This window comes from Diaphorina citri, unplaced genomic scaffold (assembly GCF_000475195.1).
Source record: "Diaphorina citri unplaced genomic scaffold, Diaci psyllid genome assembly version 1.1 scaffold2037, whole genome shotgun sequence".
In the NCBI taxonomy this organism is placed as follows: Eukaryota; Metazoa; Arthropoda; class Insecta; order Hemiptera; family Psyllidae; genus Diaphorina; species Diaphorina citri.
The window spans coordinates 33948-51487 of NW_007379462.1; the positions used below are offsets into that span (position 1 = coordinate 33948).

Consider the following 17540-nt stretch of genomic DNA (forward strand, 5'->3'; position numbering starts at 1 on the left):
CATTCCTCGGATTCCTCTTTGTAATTTCTCACAGTGAAATCTACTTTTTTCGGTGGTAAATTTTTCACGTTTTTCTGTGGTTATAGTGTCCAAAATAATATAGTTTCTTGCAAACAACAAGTCAAGGATCAAGGACGAAGTTATTGATGATATGATGATGCAAAAGCAGGACTTTCATTGAGATCTCAACAAGGTATTTGAACATAAGAAAAGGTGAAGAAAAAGATTTTTAAGAACATTCCGCATTAGTTGATTAAGCCCTAAAGCTCTTCTACTCAAAAGGGCCTCCCTTCTTGCATGAAAGCGTTCAATTCGCATAAAAGAAGAGAAAAGCAGGAGTGAAATGATTAAATTATTTTTGGTATTCTTGTGTTCGAATTTTATCTTTCTCCTCATAACAAATACAAATCCGGGATTCCTCTTTGTAATGAGTTCCTCTTTGTATTTTTTCACAGTGAAATCTACTTTTTTCGGTGGTAAATTTTTCACGTTTTTCTGTGGTTATAGTGTCCAAAATAATATAGTTTCTTGCAAACAGCTATTTTTTAGTGCACTTTTCACGTTCTAATAACTTTTGGACGATATTATTAGCGATTTTCCTGTTTTTTCATCCAAATTATAACTTGCTTTTCTCGTGCCCTTGCCATTTTTCTCTCTCCGTTACCATGACAACAGTTTTTCTTCAACTTGTTTAGCGTGAAGCTACCAAAAAACACCTTTTTCATTACTCTTTGGTTCAGTCTGGACAACTTTCCATTGTAGCCAACCTTAAATTTTCACCCAAAAACACTCCGTAAACACCCTCCCCGCGTTTAATTATTTTCTTTAGTAAATTTTCGACTATGAAATCAATGTTACCAACCTCTGAAAAAATCCTACAATGCTGCAGTGAGCAGCAAAGTTGTGACATAATAACACAAAGAAACTGCATTTACATTTTACAAAATTCCTCCGGCCCTGAAGATTCTCATTTCGAGAAATATGCTGATGGACAAGTCTTTTCTAAAACAGGGAATAACTCTCTACAACAAACTTCCTCCAGCTGTCAGGGGCCAACCAGCTCAAGATCGATGGTTGAAATCTAGCGAGAAATACCGTCTTACCAACGGTGCTCCCTCTACAAGTAATCCTGAGACCTTTGTACCCCCGACTCTCCCTACAGATCCCAGCCCTGCCTCCAACTTCTTTATCCCCGAGTTCTTCCCCTACTTGAAAAAGCCGCAGATCCCTTTCAACAACGAAATTGTCGCCTCCCAGAGTTCCCCATCTAACCCAGCGACCGATAACGTGCCATCTGAAAGTAATGACGCTATGGATATGGCAGTAGAAAATTTGCCAACTCAAGTTCACTCTTCCACTCCGCCCCCCACTGATATCCCAGAAGACGAAGATATGGTGTGCGAAAACTCAGGGAAATCGACCAAGAGAACCTTATCCCCTCTACAGACATCAAGTAAAGTCGAAGAAAAGAAGGTTAAGTTGAACCAAGAATTCCATAAAGATTTCGTGGAAGCCGTAGATACAAGTATTCTCCTAGCCAACTCCAGCATCTCAAAAATTGACATCTTAAAACTCTTCCGGGAAACGAAGAACGCCAGGAACAAACTCTCCATTGTATCAAACTTTGGATTGGACTTGTCTGAATTAAAAGAAGTTTTCTCCACTCTTTCTACCATGAAAATTCCTCCGGCAGCTCCCATGGCGTAGTGGTCACTGCACTTGCCTTGCACGCGGGAGACCCGGGTTCGATTCCCGGCGGGGTCAAGAAATTTGTATTACCTGAAGACTCGAACCAAGGCCTTACTGAAACTCGTGGATAACCAGGCAGACGTAACAGATACCGAAAAATCAGATAATGAATCTGTTAATATGTAATTTTCACCCCCTTCACCCTTCCTCCTATGTACTTAATCTGTATTATGTTTTACCTGTTATTTTTCTCAGCCTTTTATTTTCCTAATTACCTACTTTCTCTTACATGTTTTTTTTTTTTTTTTTTTTTTTTTTTTATCATTTCGTAATATATGTACTTAAGTACCTGTAGGAACATCATGACGTATTCTTTATATTTTCCTTTACTTTTACCTTTATAATAACTTAACAATGACTAGAGTCATGTAGTCATGTGCAATATTTGTATCCTTAAGCCCTACATAATTACAATTTCAATTAAAGCTATAGACTAATGTTTTGTCCAGTGGTAATGCGCTAGCCATGCAAAAGGTCCCAGGTTCGATACGGATACATATACATATCCTAAGTCGTTCTGTTTCGACTATTTACAAAACCCTCACCAACCCTCACCACTATAATCGATCTCTAAAAGTCTGGTTGTTTTCTATGAGACTAGGGTCCTGACTTTTACTTTCCTTATCCTATACTATAGAAAGGAAAGGTGTAATCGGGTCAAATTTTCGATCGTCAATTTTTAGTGCCAAAACACGTTTTTTCAGATTCGATAGGTACTTACCAACTATTTTTTTTTTCCACAGCTTCACCGACGTCTGCTATATGATGACAACAAAGGAGTGCGGGAACCCCTAGACGAGACCCCCTACGGGCAAGGCCTGGTCACCCGCGGCACCCACATAGTTCAGCTAACCGATCTCAGGCGCGGCGCTAGACGGTACCGCCTGCGGAATGTACAGAATGTGTTCCGGCCCTGGATTACGGTGTCGAAAGCCGCCGTGGCCAACTCCGGGGAGTTCAAGATCAGCGCCAAAACCAACTCGGTAAGATTTTAACTGTGTAAAAGAACTATTTGAACTATGTAAGTAAATAATATGTATGTAAGTAAATAATAAAGTAGAAGCGCATACGCTGTCCTTTCCCATCAAATATACGAGACCTTGTTGTTAAAGGGACTTTTTAGTCCTATTCGGGCAGGATAAACAAGGTAGGATATTCTATTCTAACAAGGCCAACATTGTCGTATTTCACTGACAAAAAGAGAAGAAAAAAATTAACCTCAGGACTGTAGGGGTTTGTTCCCTAGACTTCAGATCTGGAGGTTGGTGTTTCGAGTAGGTACAAGTTAAGTCTTGAAATTTATCGAGGTCATCGAGGTGTGTAATGCCCATCACTCGCGCTGAGACTATGTCAGACGGGCTTAAGTCGTGAGACCGGGGTCTATCAGGCGGTCTGAGCGTGAGTGGCTGGCCTAACTTAAATGGTGAAGCACGTGCTTACTTAAGTAACACTTCAAATCCTCATTATTTAAGTACCTACAAATTTCCTACTACATAAATACTTCTAATTTACCAATTATGTTTCTAATTTCGACCACAGTTTAGCCTGCTGAAAGCTCCCCTTCCCGACAACATACACATTCTGACGTTGGAGCAGTGGACCAACACGACAGTTGTCTAATTTCGACCACAGTTCAGCCTGCTGAAAGCTCCCCTTCCCGACAACATACACATTCTGACGTTGGAGCAGTGGACCAACACGACAGTTCTAGCCCGATTCGAGAAATATTATACCCGTACTTGTACAGGTAAACTTGATGAATAGAGTAAGTGTACCATTTATTCGCCCACCTAAAAAACGTACCATTTATTGGCCCACCTGCCCACATTTATTTTTCTAAGCCCTTTCGCTCCAAAACTTCGTAGATACCTTTTTTTTTTACCACTTCTCCAGGTTAATAATCTGCTACTCAATATGCATTATTTCTTCCTTTCTTTCTCATGTATGTTAATCTCCTAAACTTTGCTACTTACCTCCATTTTATTTTTTCTCTTATGACAAACTGCATTCTTCAGTGGAATATTAATGGTCTCAAAAACCATCTTGATGATTTGAAACTGAAAATTAAAGACTCTAGCCCTAATGTAATCTGTATTCAGGAATCTCATCTGAAACCCTACGAGCATTTCCACCTGAAAGGATTTCTCCCTGTTCGCAAAGATTATGATGGTGGCCAGCAAGCATGCGGGGGAGTTGCCATTTTGATACGTAATAAATTTCATTTTCAGCCTCTCAACATTACCTCCAACCTTCAGGCCGTTGCCTCCACAGTTTATTTCTCCCCATCGTTACCTGTATCTATTTGTAGTATTTACATTCCTCCTGATGTCGTCCCGTCAGAACAAGTGTTGCCTCCACAGTTTATTTCTCCCCATCGTTACCTGTATCTATTTGTAGTATTTACATTCCTCCTGATGTCGTCCCGTCAGAACAAGACTTTATGCAAATAATCGATCAGCTACCACGTCCTTTTATTATCGCAGGTGATTTCAACGCCCACAGTCATCTGCATCTCTGGAATTCCCATACTTCTAACGCTAGGGGGAAAGTTTTGGAAAAGATAATCTCCCTCGACGAGATCTACGCGTTAAATAACTTCGATGTTCATACCTACCTACACGTTGCCTCCACAGTTTATTTCTCCCCATCGTTACCTGTATCTATTTGTAGTATCTACATTCCTCCTGATGTCGTCCCGTCAGAACAAGACTTTATGCAAATAATCGATCAGCTACCACGTCCTTTTATCATCGCAGGTGACTTCAACGCCCACAGTCATCTCTGGAATTCCCGTACTCCTAACGCTAGGGGGAAAGTTTTGGAAAAGATAATCTCCCTCGACGAGATCTACGCGTTAAATAACTTCGATGTTCATACCTACCTACATCCATCCGGCGCTGAATCCACTCTTGATTTCACTCTCACCAACGTGAGATTCGCTCCTAAGTTAACATGGGAAATACACCCTCAAGGTTTTGATCACCACCCTATAATTGTTTCCATTGAAACCCAAGTAACCTCCTGTAACGAGTACCACCTTTTAAAATTACTTTTTCCGAGTTTTGACTCAGATTTGGATTTTTGACAACTTTTATTAATAATATTTTCCCAATTGCAACTCCTCCATTATATCATAGGTAGTATAATGTGTAGTGTAAAAATTGTAAAGTGTAAAAATTAGACTGAACAAATGACATTTTGTAGAGTGTGTTTCGTTTATTCCGCCATAACTGTTGAACGGTTGGTTGAGTTGGTTTGATTTCGGTGAAATTTGTTACACATTTTCAACACAGATATAGGTTTTGCTTAGTTATTTTTAGCCCTATCGGGGCATCAAGGGTTATAATGAGGTAGTTTCAGTGTTTGAGATATTAGATTCGTTGGAAAGATGAAGAAAAATCATTAGACACGTATTCTTTAGTTTTTCTTTAAGTTGATATTACAATCTTAGTTTGACCTTGGTCTTTTTTTGCTTCTTTGCTTTGGTTTTGTTTTGAATTATTTTATCCAATCAGATTGCTCAGATTTTTGTCTCGGCCTTACCTAAGTGTTCCAATTAAAAGTCCCAATGTAATTTTCGAAACTAATCAAATCCCATTTCCTCCTTGAAGGTTCTTCGCCCTGTCGAAAGATGTCGCCAGGCTCGCATTCAGCAAGGTTCGGGCGAAGAGTTTGGATCACATCCGCAAGATAGAGCCACCGCGCCTGGACGCTCGTCGCGTTAAGAAGATAGCCATCATTAGCACCCCCCTGGTAACAACCCTGGTGGGGTATTTGTACGGCAAGTGCGGTGGGAACTGAGGCTGAATTGAATAAAATAAACTGCGGCTGAATTGAATAAAATAAACTGCGGCTGAATTGAATAAAATAAACTGCGGCTGAATTGAATAAAATAAACTGCGGCTGAATTGAATAAAATAAACTGCGGCTGAATTGAATAAAATAAACTGCGGCTGAATTGAATAAAATAAACTGCGGCTGAATTGAATAAAATAAACTGCGGCTGAATTGAATAAAATAAACTGCGGCTGAATTGAATAAAATAAACTGCGGCTGAATTGAATAAAATAAACTGCGGCTGAACACTTGTGTGCGGGATCCCACAAGGCGGGGTAATCAGTGGAGCCCTGTTTGCCATTGCAATTAACGCAATTAGCTCCTATATCAACCCTCTTTGTTCCTCTTCCCTTTTTGTCGACGACTATGCCATCTTTATGAGAGATAAAAGTAAAGACACCTTGATTTCAATCATACAACAATCCATTGACAATCTTCTCAATTTTAGTCAAAATACGGGACTCTATTTTTCTCCTCAGAAAACCAAATCAATCCTATTTTGTCGGAAAAATAAACATGTTAATGATGATATCACCCTCACAATGTATGGACAAAGAATCGAAGTAGTAAACGAAACCAAATTCCTCGGACTTACATTTGACAGAAAAATGCATTGGTCCCCCCACGTTAAAAACATCAAAAAATCCTGCCTCTCGAAATCCAAAATATTGAAAACTTTAAGCAAGAAAGCCTGGGCCTCAGATCGCAAAATGCTCCTGAGAATGTACAAAGCCCTCATTAGATCCAGAATCGATTATGGCTCTCCCGTCTACAAATCCGCCACTGATAGAACGTTACAAATGTTGAACCCGGTCCAAAACCTTTGCCTGAGATTGGCAACCGGAGCTTTTCGAAGCAGCCCTGTCGTAAGCCTGGAAGCAGAAACAGGAGAACCATGCCTGAAAATAAGACGAGATATTTTAACTTCAAACTACATTTCAAAAGTTCTCTCCTGTGAAAAACACCCCAACCTATCAATTTTCCAAGCCCCAAAATATCACAATAAATACGAGAACTCTACCACTAACTTCTAATTATATCTCAAAAGTGCTCTCTTGCGAAAAACATCCAAATCTACCGATTATCCAAGCCCCAAAATACCATAATAAATATGAGAACTTGACCAAAATAAAACCTACCATTGGAATCCAAAGAAATCACCTTAAGAACGAAATCCCATTTGACAAAATCCAGAAATACAGTGAAACCAAAGAACCATGGCTACTCAAAGAACCAGATTGTGACCTGACCTTGACAGTATATAAAAAGCACGATATTTGTGCCAGAATAATTCAAGACAGATTCCATCATTTGACAAAATCCAGAAATACAGTGAAACCAAAGAACCAAAGAAGGCTACTCAAAGAACCAGATTGTGACCTGACCTTGACAGTATATAAAAAGCACGATATTTGTGCCAGAATAATTCAAGACAGATTCCAGGAAATATTGCACGAAAAATACGAAGATCACCTGAAAATTTACACCGATGGATCCAAGGATGAGACTGGTGTGGGATGTGCTCTCACAATCCCACAGTTAAATGAAACTAAAAGATTCGCCCTGAACAAGCATTCATCCGTCTTCCATGCAGAACTATTCTCCATCCTACAAAGTTTAAACCACGTTAAAGAACTGAACACGAGAAAAATTCTCATAATATCAGACTCCTTAAGCTCCTTCCAGGCCATCAGCAACCTGCATCACCCAAATCCTTTAGTTAAGAAGATACATGAAGAATATTCAAACTCACAAGCCAACATCAAATTCTTATGGTGCCCAAGCCATGTTGGTATTTCCGGAAATGAAAGAGCTGAAGAATTCTCATAATATCAGAGAAAAATTCTCATAATATCAGACTCCTTAAGCTCCTTCCAGGCCATCAGCAACCTGCATCACCCAAATCCTTTAGTTAAGAAGATACAAGAAGAATATTCAAACTCACAAGCCAACATCAAATTCTTATGGTGCCCAAGCCATGTTGGTATTTCCGGAAATGAAAGAGCGGACGTGGAAGCCAAGAAAGCCACAAGTGAACCTATCTTCAATCACTCTCTTCTCCTTGATGAAATGAAGTCAATAATAAAGAAACACTTTTACCAGAAATGGAATACCGTATGGACCAGTATAAACATAAAGCGGATGTGGAAGCCAAGAAAGCCACAAGTGAACCTATCTCCAATCACTCTCTTCTCCTTGATGAAATGAAGTCAATAATAAAGAAACACTTTTACCAGAAATGGAATACCGTATGGACCAGTATAAACCCCAATGAAAACAAACTCAGAAGAATAAAAAGCTCGATCACCCCATGGAAAACCTCATCTCAAAAGGCACGGTTGGATGAAGTGTGCCTTATGAGAATGAGAATTGGCCACACTAAGATCACTAAGTGGAATGCTACGAGGAAGTGTCTTGTGTTGATAGCAATGGTTCGAGAAGATTTTGTGATATTGTGGCTTTCCCCAAGAATGACAATGTCACATATCAGCTGTTTGTAAAATAAAACATAACCTCAAAATGTATTTTAGATTTAAGATTTTCCAAATAAATTCATTCTGTGTCCCATGGAAAACCTCATCTCAAAAGGCACGGTTGGATGAAGTGTGCCTTATGAGATTGAGAATTGGCCACACTAAGATCACTCATTCACATCTTTTTAAAAGAGAGGAAAGACCAGAATGTGATACCTGTCATGAACCCGTAACAGTAGAACATCTCCTACTCCACTGCAACAAACTAAGATTTAGACCTCCTTCGTTTCTCGGCAACTCCCTTTCCAATATCCTATCCGACAACCCCGATTCTATTTCCAGATGGTAGGATAAGGAAGGGCACATGATGAGAGGAGGAATGCACTTGATGGGTAAGGATTGAAAGGAAAACTGTACAAGATGTCAGGAGACTGAATATCATAGGTAAACTAATATAGGTAGTACAATTAATAGTTTTTTTTTTCTTTTTTTTTTTTTTTTGAGAGGTTTGACAGAGGGAACTGTAACTGCTATGGTCTTATCGTCCCAAAATCAAAGAGAGAAGGAAGACAGGATAGGAGGAAGCCAGCCGTTCCGAGAACGAACATTATACCATCAGGATAAAATCTGCCCTGGGAGGGAATCAAACCCACGGCCTAGCACTTACAAGGCAGATGCACTACCAACTAAGCTAACTAGGCTGGCTACAATAGTTTAAGGTGTCAGTACCAGTTCTTAGAGAACTTAGAACAGAACTTGGAATAGATATAATGAGTACTTATATGTACAGAATTTCAGGTATTTTTGGTGGTCAGTAGATACCTACTTAGGTATAATGGCTATGAAGTTAGGTAGTAACTTTGGTACCTACCTAACTAGGGTGAAGAGTGGGTGACATTTATTCCTACCATCAACAAATGATATCAGGAAATAGGTAAGTAAGTATAGTATTTATACATATTTATGTAAGATGGGTGTATCTGTGTAAGTAATTTAGTTTAACTTTTTTTTAAATCTTGTATTTAGACAATTAAGTTGAGTAGGTAGGTATGCTTAGTAAGTTGTAATATTTAAGTAATAAAGAACAAAAATAACTGTGTAAGTAATTTAGTTTAACTTTTTTTTTTAAATCTTGTATTTAGACAATTAAGTTGAGTAGGTAGGTATGCTTAGTAAGTTGTAATATTTAAGTAATAAAGAACAAAATACCTAGTATGAGACCAAGTGTTTTTTATTTCCCCAAAAAAGTGAACCTCTCTCACCACTCAAGTATGTTTCTTGATTGATTTTATTTACAAACATTTTCTCAGCCCAAAGATTGAAGAAACCAATAAAAAGAAATCAATTTAAACTGAACAATGATGGGCTGGAGGTACATTGCTGAAAGTAACTTCACAACTTTGTATTTTAGATTTTACAATAGTTTGACATCTTGATAGGTAACTAGTAACTAGGAATTTCGTTTTAGTTTAGAGCAAGAATGCATAATATCCCAAGTGTTTGTGCCCAGCCAATACCTATATCTTGGTAAATTTATGATTTGACTATATAACTCAAACCATCAACCTCCAGATCCAAAGTCAACAATGCTATACACACTACAACTACACGGTACCTATTTCTTGGTAAATTTATGATTTGACTATATAACTCAAACCATCAACCTCCAGATCCAAAGTCAACAATGCTATACACACTACAACTACACCACTGGTGGGTGTCACAGAGGACAGCCTATCCTATTCCTATGTCTATTCTTTTTCAAAGGTTCAATAAGTAGGTAGGTGCAACTTACCACAAATTTGAATCAGTTGTGGTACTCAAGTCCACGTTTTGGCTTCAGTCGGGCTTTTTGAAGTTTTTGAACAAAAGAAAAGATCCATAATTTCATTTTCTAGGATTTCTAGGGAAGAAAAACGTAAAATCGTAAAAACGAAAGAAAATAAGATATGGATTGGATTATTGGATATGAAAAATTTCAAAATTTGAATTTTTTATTTTTAAAATTTGCGCTTAACTGAAAATTTAATCGACGCTTGCGCAATCATGCGCATTTTTTTATCAGCTGTTTTTTATATGCGCTGTTGCCAAGTGTCAATAAATCTATTTAAAATCTAGCAGATATCCCAGCTAGATTTACCATCACCATGCCGCACTCCCCACTGCCCCAGGCTGCGGGTTCGATACCCGCCCGGGGCGGATTTTATCTTGAACGGATTTTGTTCGCTGTCGGAACGACTGGCTTTCTCCCATTCTGCCTTCCTTCTCTCTTCGATTTCGGGACGGTAAACCTTAGCAGTTACAGTTCCCTCTATCAAACCAACCAATTAAAAAAAGGCTTGAAAAATGTTGGTGAAATCCAACCTCAAGACAAAATAAATAAATATGGCTAGATTTCTAGGTGATTAAAAAAATCTGGTAATCTAGCTGAATACCCTACTAGATTTAAATTAAGTTTGATCTGACAACACTGTTCAATAAGTCCGCCATCCGCCATTTTAGATTTTTATTGCGTTGTTTTGTGGTTCTGTCTGCGTTCGCTGGATTTTTCTTTTCCCTCCGTTTAATTTTTTTATTTTTCCGAATTTCCAGGTTTCGAAGCCACCTTTAGTCTCTACCCTCTGTGTTCTTTTAAATCACTGCCAAAACTATAATTAATGTAAGTATCCAACTAATATCAAGTTCCTGTGTTCTAGAATGACCTGTTTTCTTGAACTCCTGTTGGACAGCCTTCACAGGGAAATCCAGAACTCTTGGACTATCTTCTCGAGGGAAACCCCCATTTGATTGAAGTATCCTAGTCCTTTGTTGTTAAGCGTTTCAGTTCATGATGTAATATGTCATTTCATCTTCCAATTATTTGTTCATGGAATTCACAGCTTTAAATTTACTAGAAGTTGGGTTTGGTGCCACTTTAATTATGGTGGTTAAAATCTTTGACTTTTCTGAAAAGCTAGATCATAAACTTGCTTGTGGACTGTTTGAACAGAGTCAGATCTTGCTGCATGCATTAAACCACTTACTTTGCAGTTATTTTCCAGTTACCTGCCTTTATTGAGTGTACAAATTTACTTGGTAGGCACTTGTTGGAATACAAAGTAGGTCCTACTTACTGAAAAAGTTGTACAAAAAAATCCATTGCCGTATACACCTTTATCCCTTTTTATTTATTGCAAATATATCGTTACCCTTGATTGTAATATTTAAATCTTTTTTTTTTCTCCATTTTTCTTTGCTCAGAATGGCTTCGTACAAAACAAACTGCCCGTAAATCAACAGGAGGAAGAGGCTCCCCGTAAACAGTTGGCCACCAAAGCTGCAAGAAAAAGTGGCACCATCCCACCGGTGGTGTCAAGAAACCTCATCGTTACAGGTATGGCATTTTTTTTCTCCAAAGGCCAATGATGTTAGTCTTTTTGTAAGTGTAGCCTTATAATAGTATTTAAATAATACTGAACATATAAACTTGAGAATTTTCTCTGCTGTTGCATGGCGAGCTGCTTGTGACTTTTTTTAACTCTCTTATTGTTTTTTTTGTTTTTTTTTTTTATCTTTTTTTTTTTTTTTTTTTTTTTTTTTTTTTTTTTTTTTTTTTTTTTTTTTTTTTTTTTTCAGACCAGGAACAGTAGCCTTGAGAGAAATTAGACGTTATCAAAAGTCTACTGAGCTCTTGATCCGTAAATTGCCATTCCAACGTCTGGTGAGAGAAATCGCCCAGGATTTCAAAACTGATCTCCGTTTCCAGAGTGCTGCCATTGGTGCCCTTCAGGTATTTATGATCTCTACTTAACAAGTGGATAATATACATTATCCACCTTCAACAGTGCACTTAAGAAGACAGCTGGACTATGGTTTATTTAAAAAAATAAATAAGATGATTTTGTTTTAGATAAAGTTATTTAACATCTATCTATCTTCCCATAGTTGAGTACCTATTTTTTTTTTTACTTTTTCAACTAGGTAATTAACTTGTGTAGCTTTCTCATTACAGGAAGCATCAGAAGCTTACTTGGTAGGACTCTTTGAAGACACCAACTTGTGTGCCATCCATGCCAAGCGGGTGACCATTATGCCAAAGGACATTCAGCTTGCTCGTCGTATTCGTGGAGAACGTGCTTAGATTGATTTGTGTTTCCTGCATTTTCCTTCTGACATTTATCATACTATAGTATTTTATGTAATTTTTGATGTACCTCTAGATAATTCTGTGTGGTAATTATTTTATGTTCTTTTTGATATTTTTTTGTTGTCAGTAAATTTATTTCTGTGTGAGTGTGTTTCTAATTTGGTTACAAAGTATTTATTAATCTCAGTAAATAATCCAATAGCCTTGAATGCATTGTTTGTATCCACATCTCTTCAAAATTCAAACTACCAAAGGCAAACTCCAGAATACTATTTTGATTTGAATACTTGATCCCCAATAGTTTGAATATTTTGTTAAATGATTAGTTGATTAGATACTGAGCACTGAGCATGCACATATCTAAATGATTAGGTAACTGGTATCTATGCTTTTGAGACTCATAGATAGATATATAAACTTCATAGGGCAATTGATCTCATAATTATGTGTATTTAATATTTTAATTAACTTGGTCTCTCTATGGGACACAATCTCAGAATAGAGCACCATGTTTATTCAAACATTCCCTATTTTTACACAGAAGAATGCTCAGCAACTATCCAATCTCAGTAAATAATCCAATAGCTTTGAATGCATTGTTTGTATCCACATCTCTTCAAAATTCAAACTACCAAAGGCAAACTCCAGAATACGATTTTGATTTGAATACTTGATCCCCAATAGTTTGAATATTTAGTTAAATGATTAGTTGATTAGATACTGAGCATGCACCACATATCTAAATGATTAGGTAACTGGTATCTATGCTTTTGAGACTCATAGATAGATATATAAACTGAAACAAGATGTAAATATTCAGTCTAAAACGAAAAACACAAAAAGACCACCCAGGGACTTAGGTATAAGGACCAGAAATCCTATAGAGGTGTGCTAAGCTTCACACATCTACGTAATATATTATTATAATGTTACATAGCAATAGCATAGTATTATGGAACATTAATCAACCTCAAGGGTTTAGTAGTTAGCGCGGTAAACTTCAGATCTGGAGGATATAATAATAATAATAGTGCTTATTTATACTGCTCGCATAGGACTGAAAAGTCCTTTTACTCCAGCAGTAGGCTACTACTATTATTGTGGTCAAATTCTCAAATTATATTGAGGATAAAATTCCATACCTCGGCTGGGATTGAACCCACACCCTCCTGTTTACCGGGCGAGCGCCTTGACCACTACACCACCTATAGTGACATCAAACTATTTCGAAGTTCAAAATTATAAAGTTGTTCTCAGAAACTGGGAACTGGATCTATCAATAGACGACGCGATAGCAGACGCTCTACTCTCCAAGCTCTAACTAGGCTGATGTTCAATTTTATGTTATTACTTAAGCCCAAGTAAGTAAAGTGCTGCAATATATATTGAACAGTTGAGATAAGGGAACTACATGTCCTAATTCGACAGTCTAAATACTTAAAGCACTAATATCTAATGCCACTTGTCTTCTCAGGTTTGTTTCATCGTGTGATTATGCAGAGTGGCTCAGCCCTTGACTCGTGGGCATTCCACACAGCAGAAGACAATCGGGATAATGGCGTAGCCGTAGCCAAACTACTTGGCTGTCAGTCTGAAGACTCGCGATCAGTGCTCGACTTTCTAAAGAGTCAACCAGCCTTGGACCTGCTAAAACCTCAGGAACAGATTGTGGCTGCCGCTGCAGTGAGTTTCTTTCTTTCCTTATCCTATAATAAGGAAAGCAATGTTTTTAATAGGTACATCGACTGTCATGCGTTTTTGTTTCATGTACTTCATGTGTATAATAATTTTACCGTGGACAGATTTTACTTTGTGAGGTCTGCAACTTTCCAAAGTTCACACGAAACTACGAATTACTTGCGAAGAGGTCGAGTTTACCTTGCCCTTGGGATCAATGTGAAAAAACCATTTAGTGATGGAAAATTGTATGGAAACGATAAGGTGACAAAAAAAAAGAAATAATAATCGTTTTCATTTTTTTCAGTACTGCTCTCTCTCTTGCCTTGGACCTGCTGAAACCTCAGGAACAGATTGTGGCTGCCGCTGCAGTGAGTTTCTTTCTTTCCTTATCCTATAAAATAAGGAAAGCAATGTTTTTAATAGGTACACCGACTGTCATGCGTTTTTGTTTCATGTACTTCATGTGTATAATAATTTTACCGTGGACAGATTTTACTATGTCAGGTCTGCAACTTTCCAAAGTTCTCACGAAACTACGAATCACTTGCGAAGAGGTCGAGTTTACCTTGCCCTTGATAATCGTTCTTTCATTCTTTTTCTTCTCTCTCTCTCTCTCTCTCTCTCTCACTCTCTCTCTCTCTCTAGTCCTTAGTGTTCCCGTTTGTTCCTAGTGTAGAATGTACAGGGCTACCTGAAAACCGGTTGGTATGGGACACACCAGCAGTGATGTTAAAACAGAAGCTACCCAGTATACCGTTCTTGTGTGGTCTCAACTCTCAGGAAGGGATCATAATGCTCAAACGTAAGTTAACTAACTGTAAACGCACCGTATAGATGATCGATTTTATTTATTTATTATTATTTTTTTTCCCCTTGCCAGTCTAGTTAGTTTGATGGTAGCTCGTCTGCCTTGTAAGTCGAACGATATATGAGGCCTAGGTACTGCAGGGGTAATGGGACTTTTCACTCCTATCCCAGAAAGGTAAACAAGGTGTATTCTATTGTCGAGGACCTAGGTATTATATTCCCGCCCGGAACAAACTTTAGGACTTTTCACTCCTATCCCAGAAAGGTAAACAAGGTGTATTCTATTGTCGAGGACCTAGGTATTATATTCCCGCCTAGGTATTATATGCCCGCCCGGGACAAACTTTATACAAAACCAGATAAGGTTCGTTTTCGGAATGCCTGGCTTTCTCCTATCCTGTCTTCCTTCTCTCCTCGACAAACTTTATACAAAACCAGATAAGGTTCGTTTTCGGAATGCCTGGCTTTCTCCTATCCTGTCTTCCTTCTCTCCTCGATTTCGGGACGATAAGACCTTAGCAGTTACAGTTCCCTCTATCAAACCTCTTAACAAACTTTATACAAAAGATAAGGTTCGTTCTCAGAATGGCTTTCTCCTATCCTGTCTTCCTTCTCTCCTCGATTTCGGGACGATAAAACCTTAGCAGTTACAGTTCCCTCTATCAAACCTCTTAAAAAAAAAAAATAAAAAAATAAAAAAAAAAAAAAAATACTTTGGGGAGAGCCAAAACAATTTCGTGCGCTCCATTGGAATTTTATTGTCATAGTAATTGTTTTCCGGGGCGAGTTCATAAGATGAAAAGTTACTGTTCTCCGGTACATTAAGCTCAATCCACACTGAGACCGAGAGTTGTACAGTTTAAGCTGAGTGCACATTAAGACCTTTATTGCGTTGTTGCAGAGCAATGTGTGGACGTCAGAGGCGATATTAGCCGAACTTCATTATTGTACCAAGATTTTAATAGTTGACTTAGAACGAAACATAGAAGGATATGAACTAAAAACTAGCAAAACGATATGTGCTAAAAACTAGCGAAAAAGATGAGAAAAATAAGGAGATACGATGAATTAAAAAAACAAATTGCCTTCAAGGAAAATATTGTTAATATAAAGTAAAAAATCTTTGAACGTTCAAAGGATGGATGTACCCCCTCTAGATTCCCCAAGAGCCCTTACAAAGGTGTTCGACTCACTGGACAGAAATTTCGAGCGTACAGTGCCCAATAATTTCCACGCGGACCGAGCCAAGGCAAAACTCATAGCTGCTGAAATCAGACAGTTCTATTTCAAAGATCGGCCAATCGACATGGGGGCCATCAACCGGTATCTTGATGTAAGAGGCCCACATTGCAACAGTAGAACCCGTATAAGTAAATACTTGTTATGTTCGAAATAAGATTATTTCGGAATCGAACCTAAAATGGGGAAAGGGGGGAGGACACACATACAAAGTGTATGGCATGGTCCTGATGATTAAGTATAAATAAAAAAAAAACTTTAAATAATTTTGAATACTTTATTGAAAATTTTTCTCTAAAGAATCTTTATCACAAGATAGGGTAAGAGATCAGTTAAAAAAAAAAAAAAAAAAAAAAAAAAAAAAAAAAAAAAAAAACTGCAAATACAAATTAGTCAAGATAAGTAGGTATACATTCCATTGTAAATTTGTACTGTTCTTCTTCTTTGCCTTATCCCACTCAAGTGGGGTCGTCATTTCGCGGCAGTCTCTTCCAATCCACTCTGGTATGCACCTCCAAACAGCCCCTTCTCACGTAGATCTTCGTTTACTGCTAATAATACTAAAATGGTTTATCATTTCAGTTATACTCGGACCTTTTATTCGCCCTAGGCCATTACGAGACTCTGTTCAGCTACTCACAGTCAAATCCAGGCCAGGGATATGCTTACTTGTTCTCCTATGAAGGCGAACTCAATGTGTTCAAGAACGCTGTCCAGATGATGTATGACCTTCAAATACCAGGTAATTAACCATTCAAACTACCTAATTTAGGTTTTATACGCGACCTGGAAAAGTCATGGAATCTGAAAATCGGCCAAAAAGTTATGGAAAATCAACCCGGTACATAACCACAACCTTAATACCCAGTGATTGTAAACAATTGGAAGTGGTCAATGGTCGCGTTTGATGTGGTTTACAAAATTTAAATCCTAACGGCTATTTTTCTCACCATCGCAAAATTCAAGCACAACCTGTTTACTTTTGGATATGTAGGTACGTAATTTCGGTTATTTCATTTCATCTTTTTTTTTTTTTTTTTTTTTTTTTTTTTTTTTTTTTGCGCATTCCTAGGTAGGTATAAACTGTAGTGTATTAATTATGTAGTTTGGTGAACTTTTTTATATTTTCATTTCACAAATGACACTGTGCATCCCGAATTTCCAAAGAAATTTAATTACGTCTGTACATTTTGTGCTATACCTAATTCTTTGTTAAGTACATAAAAAGGGACCCTCCATAGGGCCAAAAGACAAAATCCCAAGGAAGATGTTCAAAAAACTATTTAAAGATGCAATCTCGCCTAATCTATTTATGTATTTTGTATTAGGAGCAAGTCATGTGGACGAATTGGGTTATCTGTTACTATTTAAAGATGCAATCTCGCCTAATCTATTTATGTATTTTGTATTAGGAGCAAGTCATGTGGACGAATTGGGTTATCTGTTCTGTGTGACAATGATGGGCGGTGTACTCAAACCAGGATCAACCGAAGAGAAAGTATCTGAAAATATTCGGACCTTGTGGACCAACTTTGCCAAGAATGGGTAAGGCACTGGATCTTTAATTGTATGTATCATGTATCTACTTTCTACGACTTGACCTGCGACACAATGCAAAAAAGTAGTGC

At 37.8% G+C, this 17540-nt stretch overlaps 3 protein-coding genes, 2 long non-coding RNA genes and 1 pseudogene across 5 annotated transcripts; 5 read left to right on the plus strand and 1 right to left on the minus strand.

The window, feature by feature from the left end:
* The first annotated feature begins 981 nt into the window (after nucleotides 1-981).
* Nucleotides 982-1965, plus strand: LOC113471052. Its single transcript, XM_026829923.1, has 2 exons — nucleotides 982-1691; nucleotides 1779-1965. Exons 1-2 carry the CDS (start codon nucleotides 982-984, stop codon nucleotides 1873-1875), a joined length of 807 nt encoding a protein of 268 aa, XP_026685724.1. The 3' UTR covers nucleotides 1876-1965.
* Nucleotides 1966-2497: 532 nt separating this feature from the next.
* Nucleotides 2498-3361, plus strand: LOC113471054. Its single transcript, XR_003393898.1, has 2 exons — nucleotides 2498-2732; nucleotides 3289-3361. It is a non-coding gene; the product is annotated as an uncharacterized LOC113471054 (long non-coding RNA).
* Nucleotides 3362-8896: 5535 nt separating this feature from the next.
* On the minus strand, nucleotides 8897-9659 carry LOC113471055. Its single transcript, XR_003393899.1, has 2 exons — nucleotides 9178-9659; nucleotides 8897-9062 (listed from the first exon to the last, which is right to left on the minus strand). It is a non-coding gene; the product is annotated as an uncharacterized LOC113471055 (long non-coding RNA).
* Nucleotides 9660-10207: 548 nt separating this feature from the next.
* On the plus strand, nucleotides 10208-12714 carry LOC113471053 (annotated as a pseudogene).
* A 927-nt stretch (nucleotides 12715-13641) lies between these two features.
* LOC108253525 (esterase FE4-like) lies at nucleotides 13642-14002 on the plus strand (the record flags this gene model as incomplete). Its single annotated transcript, XM_026829924.1, has 2 exons — nucleotides 13642-13873; nucleotides 13989-14002. Coding segments are annotated over 2 exons (246 nt in total), but the record flags the coding sequence as incomplete, so codon positions are not given.
* A 508-nt stretch (nucleotides 14003-14510) lies between these two features.
* Nucleotides 14511-17473, plus strand: LOC103518007 (esterase B2-like). The gene is made up of 4 exons (XM_008483057.2): nucleotides 14511-14668; nucleotides 15831-16006; nucleotides 16495-16654; nucleotides 17325-17473. The coding sequence occupies exons 1-4, from the start codon at nucleotides 14593-14595 to the stop codon at nucleotides 17459-17461; spliced, it is 549 nt and encodes a 182-aa protein (XP_008481279.1). The 5' UTR covers nucleotides 14511-14592; the 3' UTR covers nucleotides 17462-17473.
* Nucleotides 17474-17540: the final 67 nt, after the last annotated feature.

What these genes read in the sequence shown, in the direction of transcription:
- LOC113471052 (XM_026829923.1), top strand. Translation starts at nt 982, where the DNA reads ATGCTGATGGACAAGTCTTTTCTAAAACAGGGAATAACTCTCTACAAC. An exon ending in ACCATGAAAATTCCTCCGGC is followed by an intron (nt 1,692 to 1,778) that starts AGCTCCCATGGC and finishes AAATTTGTATTA; the next exon opens with CCTGAAGACTCGAACCAAGG.
- LOC103518007 (XM_008483057.2), top strand. Translation starts at nt 14,593, where the DNA reads ATGTTAAAACAGAAGCTACCCAGTATACCGTTCTTGTGTGGTCTCAAC. An exon ending in AGGGATCATAATGCTCAAAC is followed by an intron (nt 14,669 to 15,830) that starts GTAAGTTAACTA and finishes TACCCCCTCTAG; the next exon opens with ATTCCCCAAGAGCCCTTACA. An exon ending in GTATGACCTTCAAATACCAG is followed by an intron (nt 16,655 to 17,324) that starts GTAATTAACCAT and finishes ATTTTGTATTAG; the next exon opens with GAGCAAGTCATGTGGACGAA.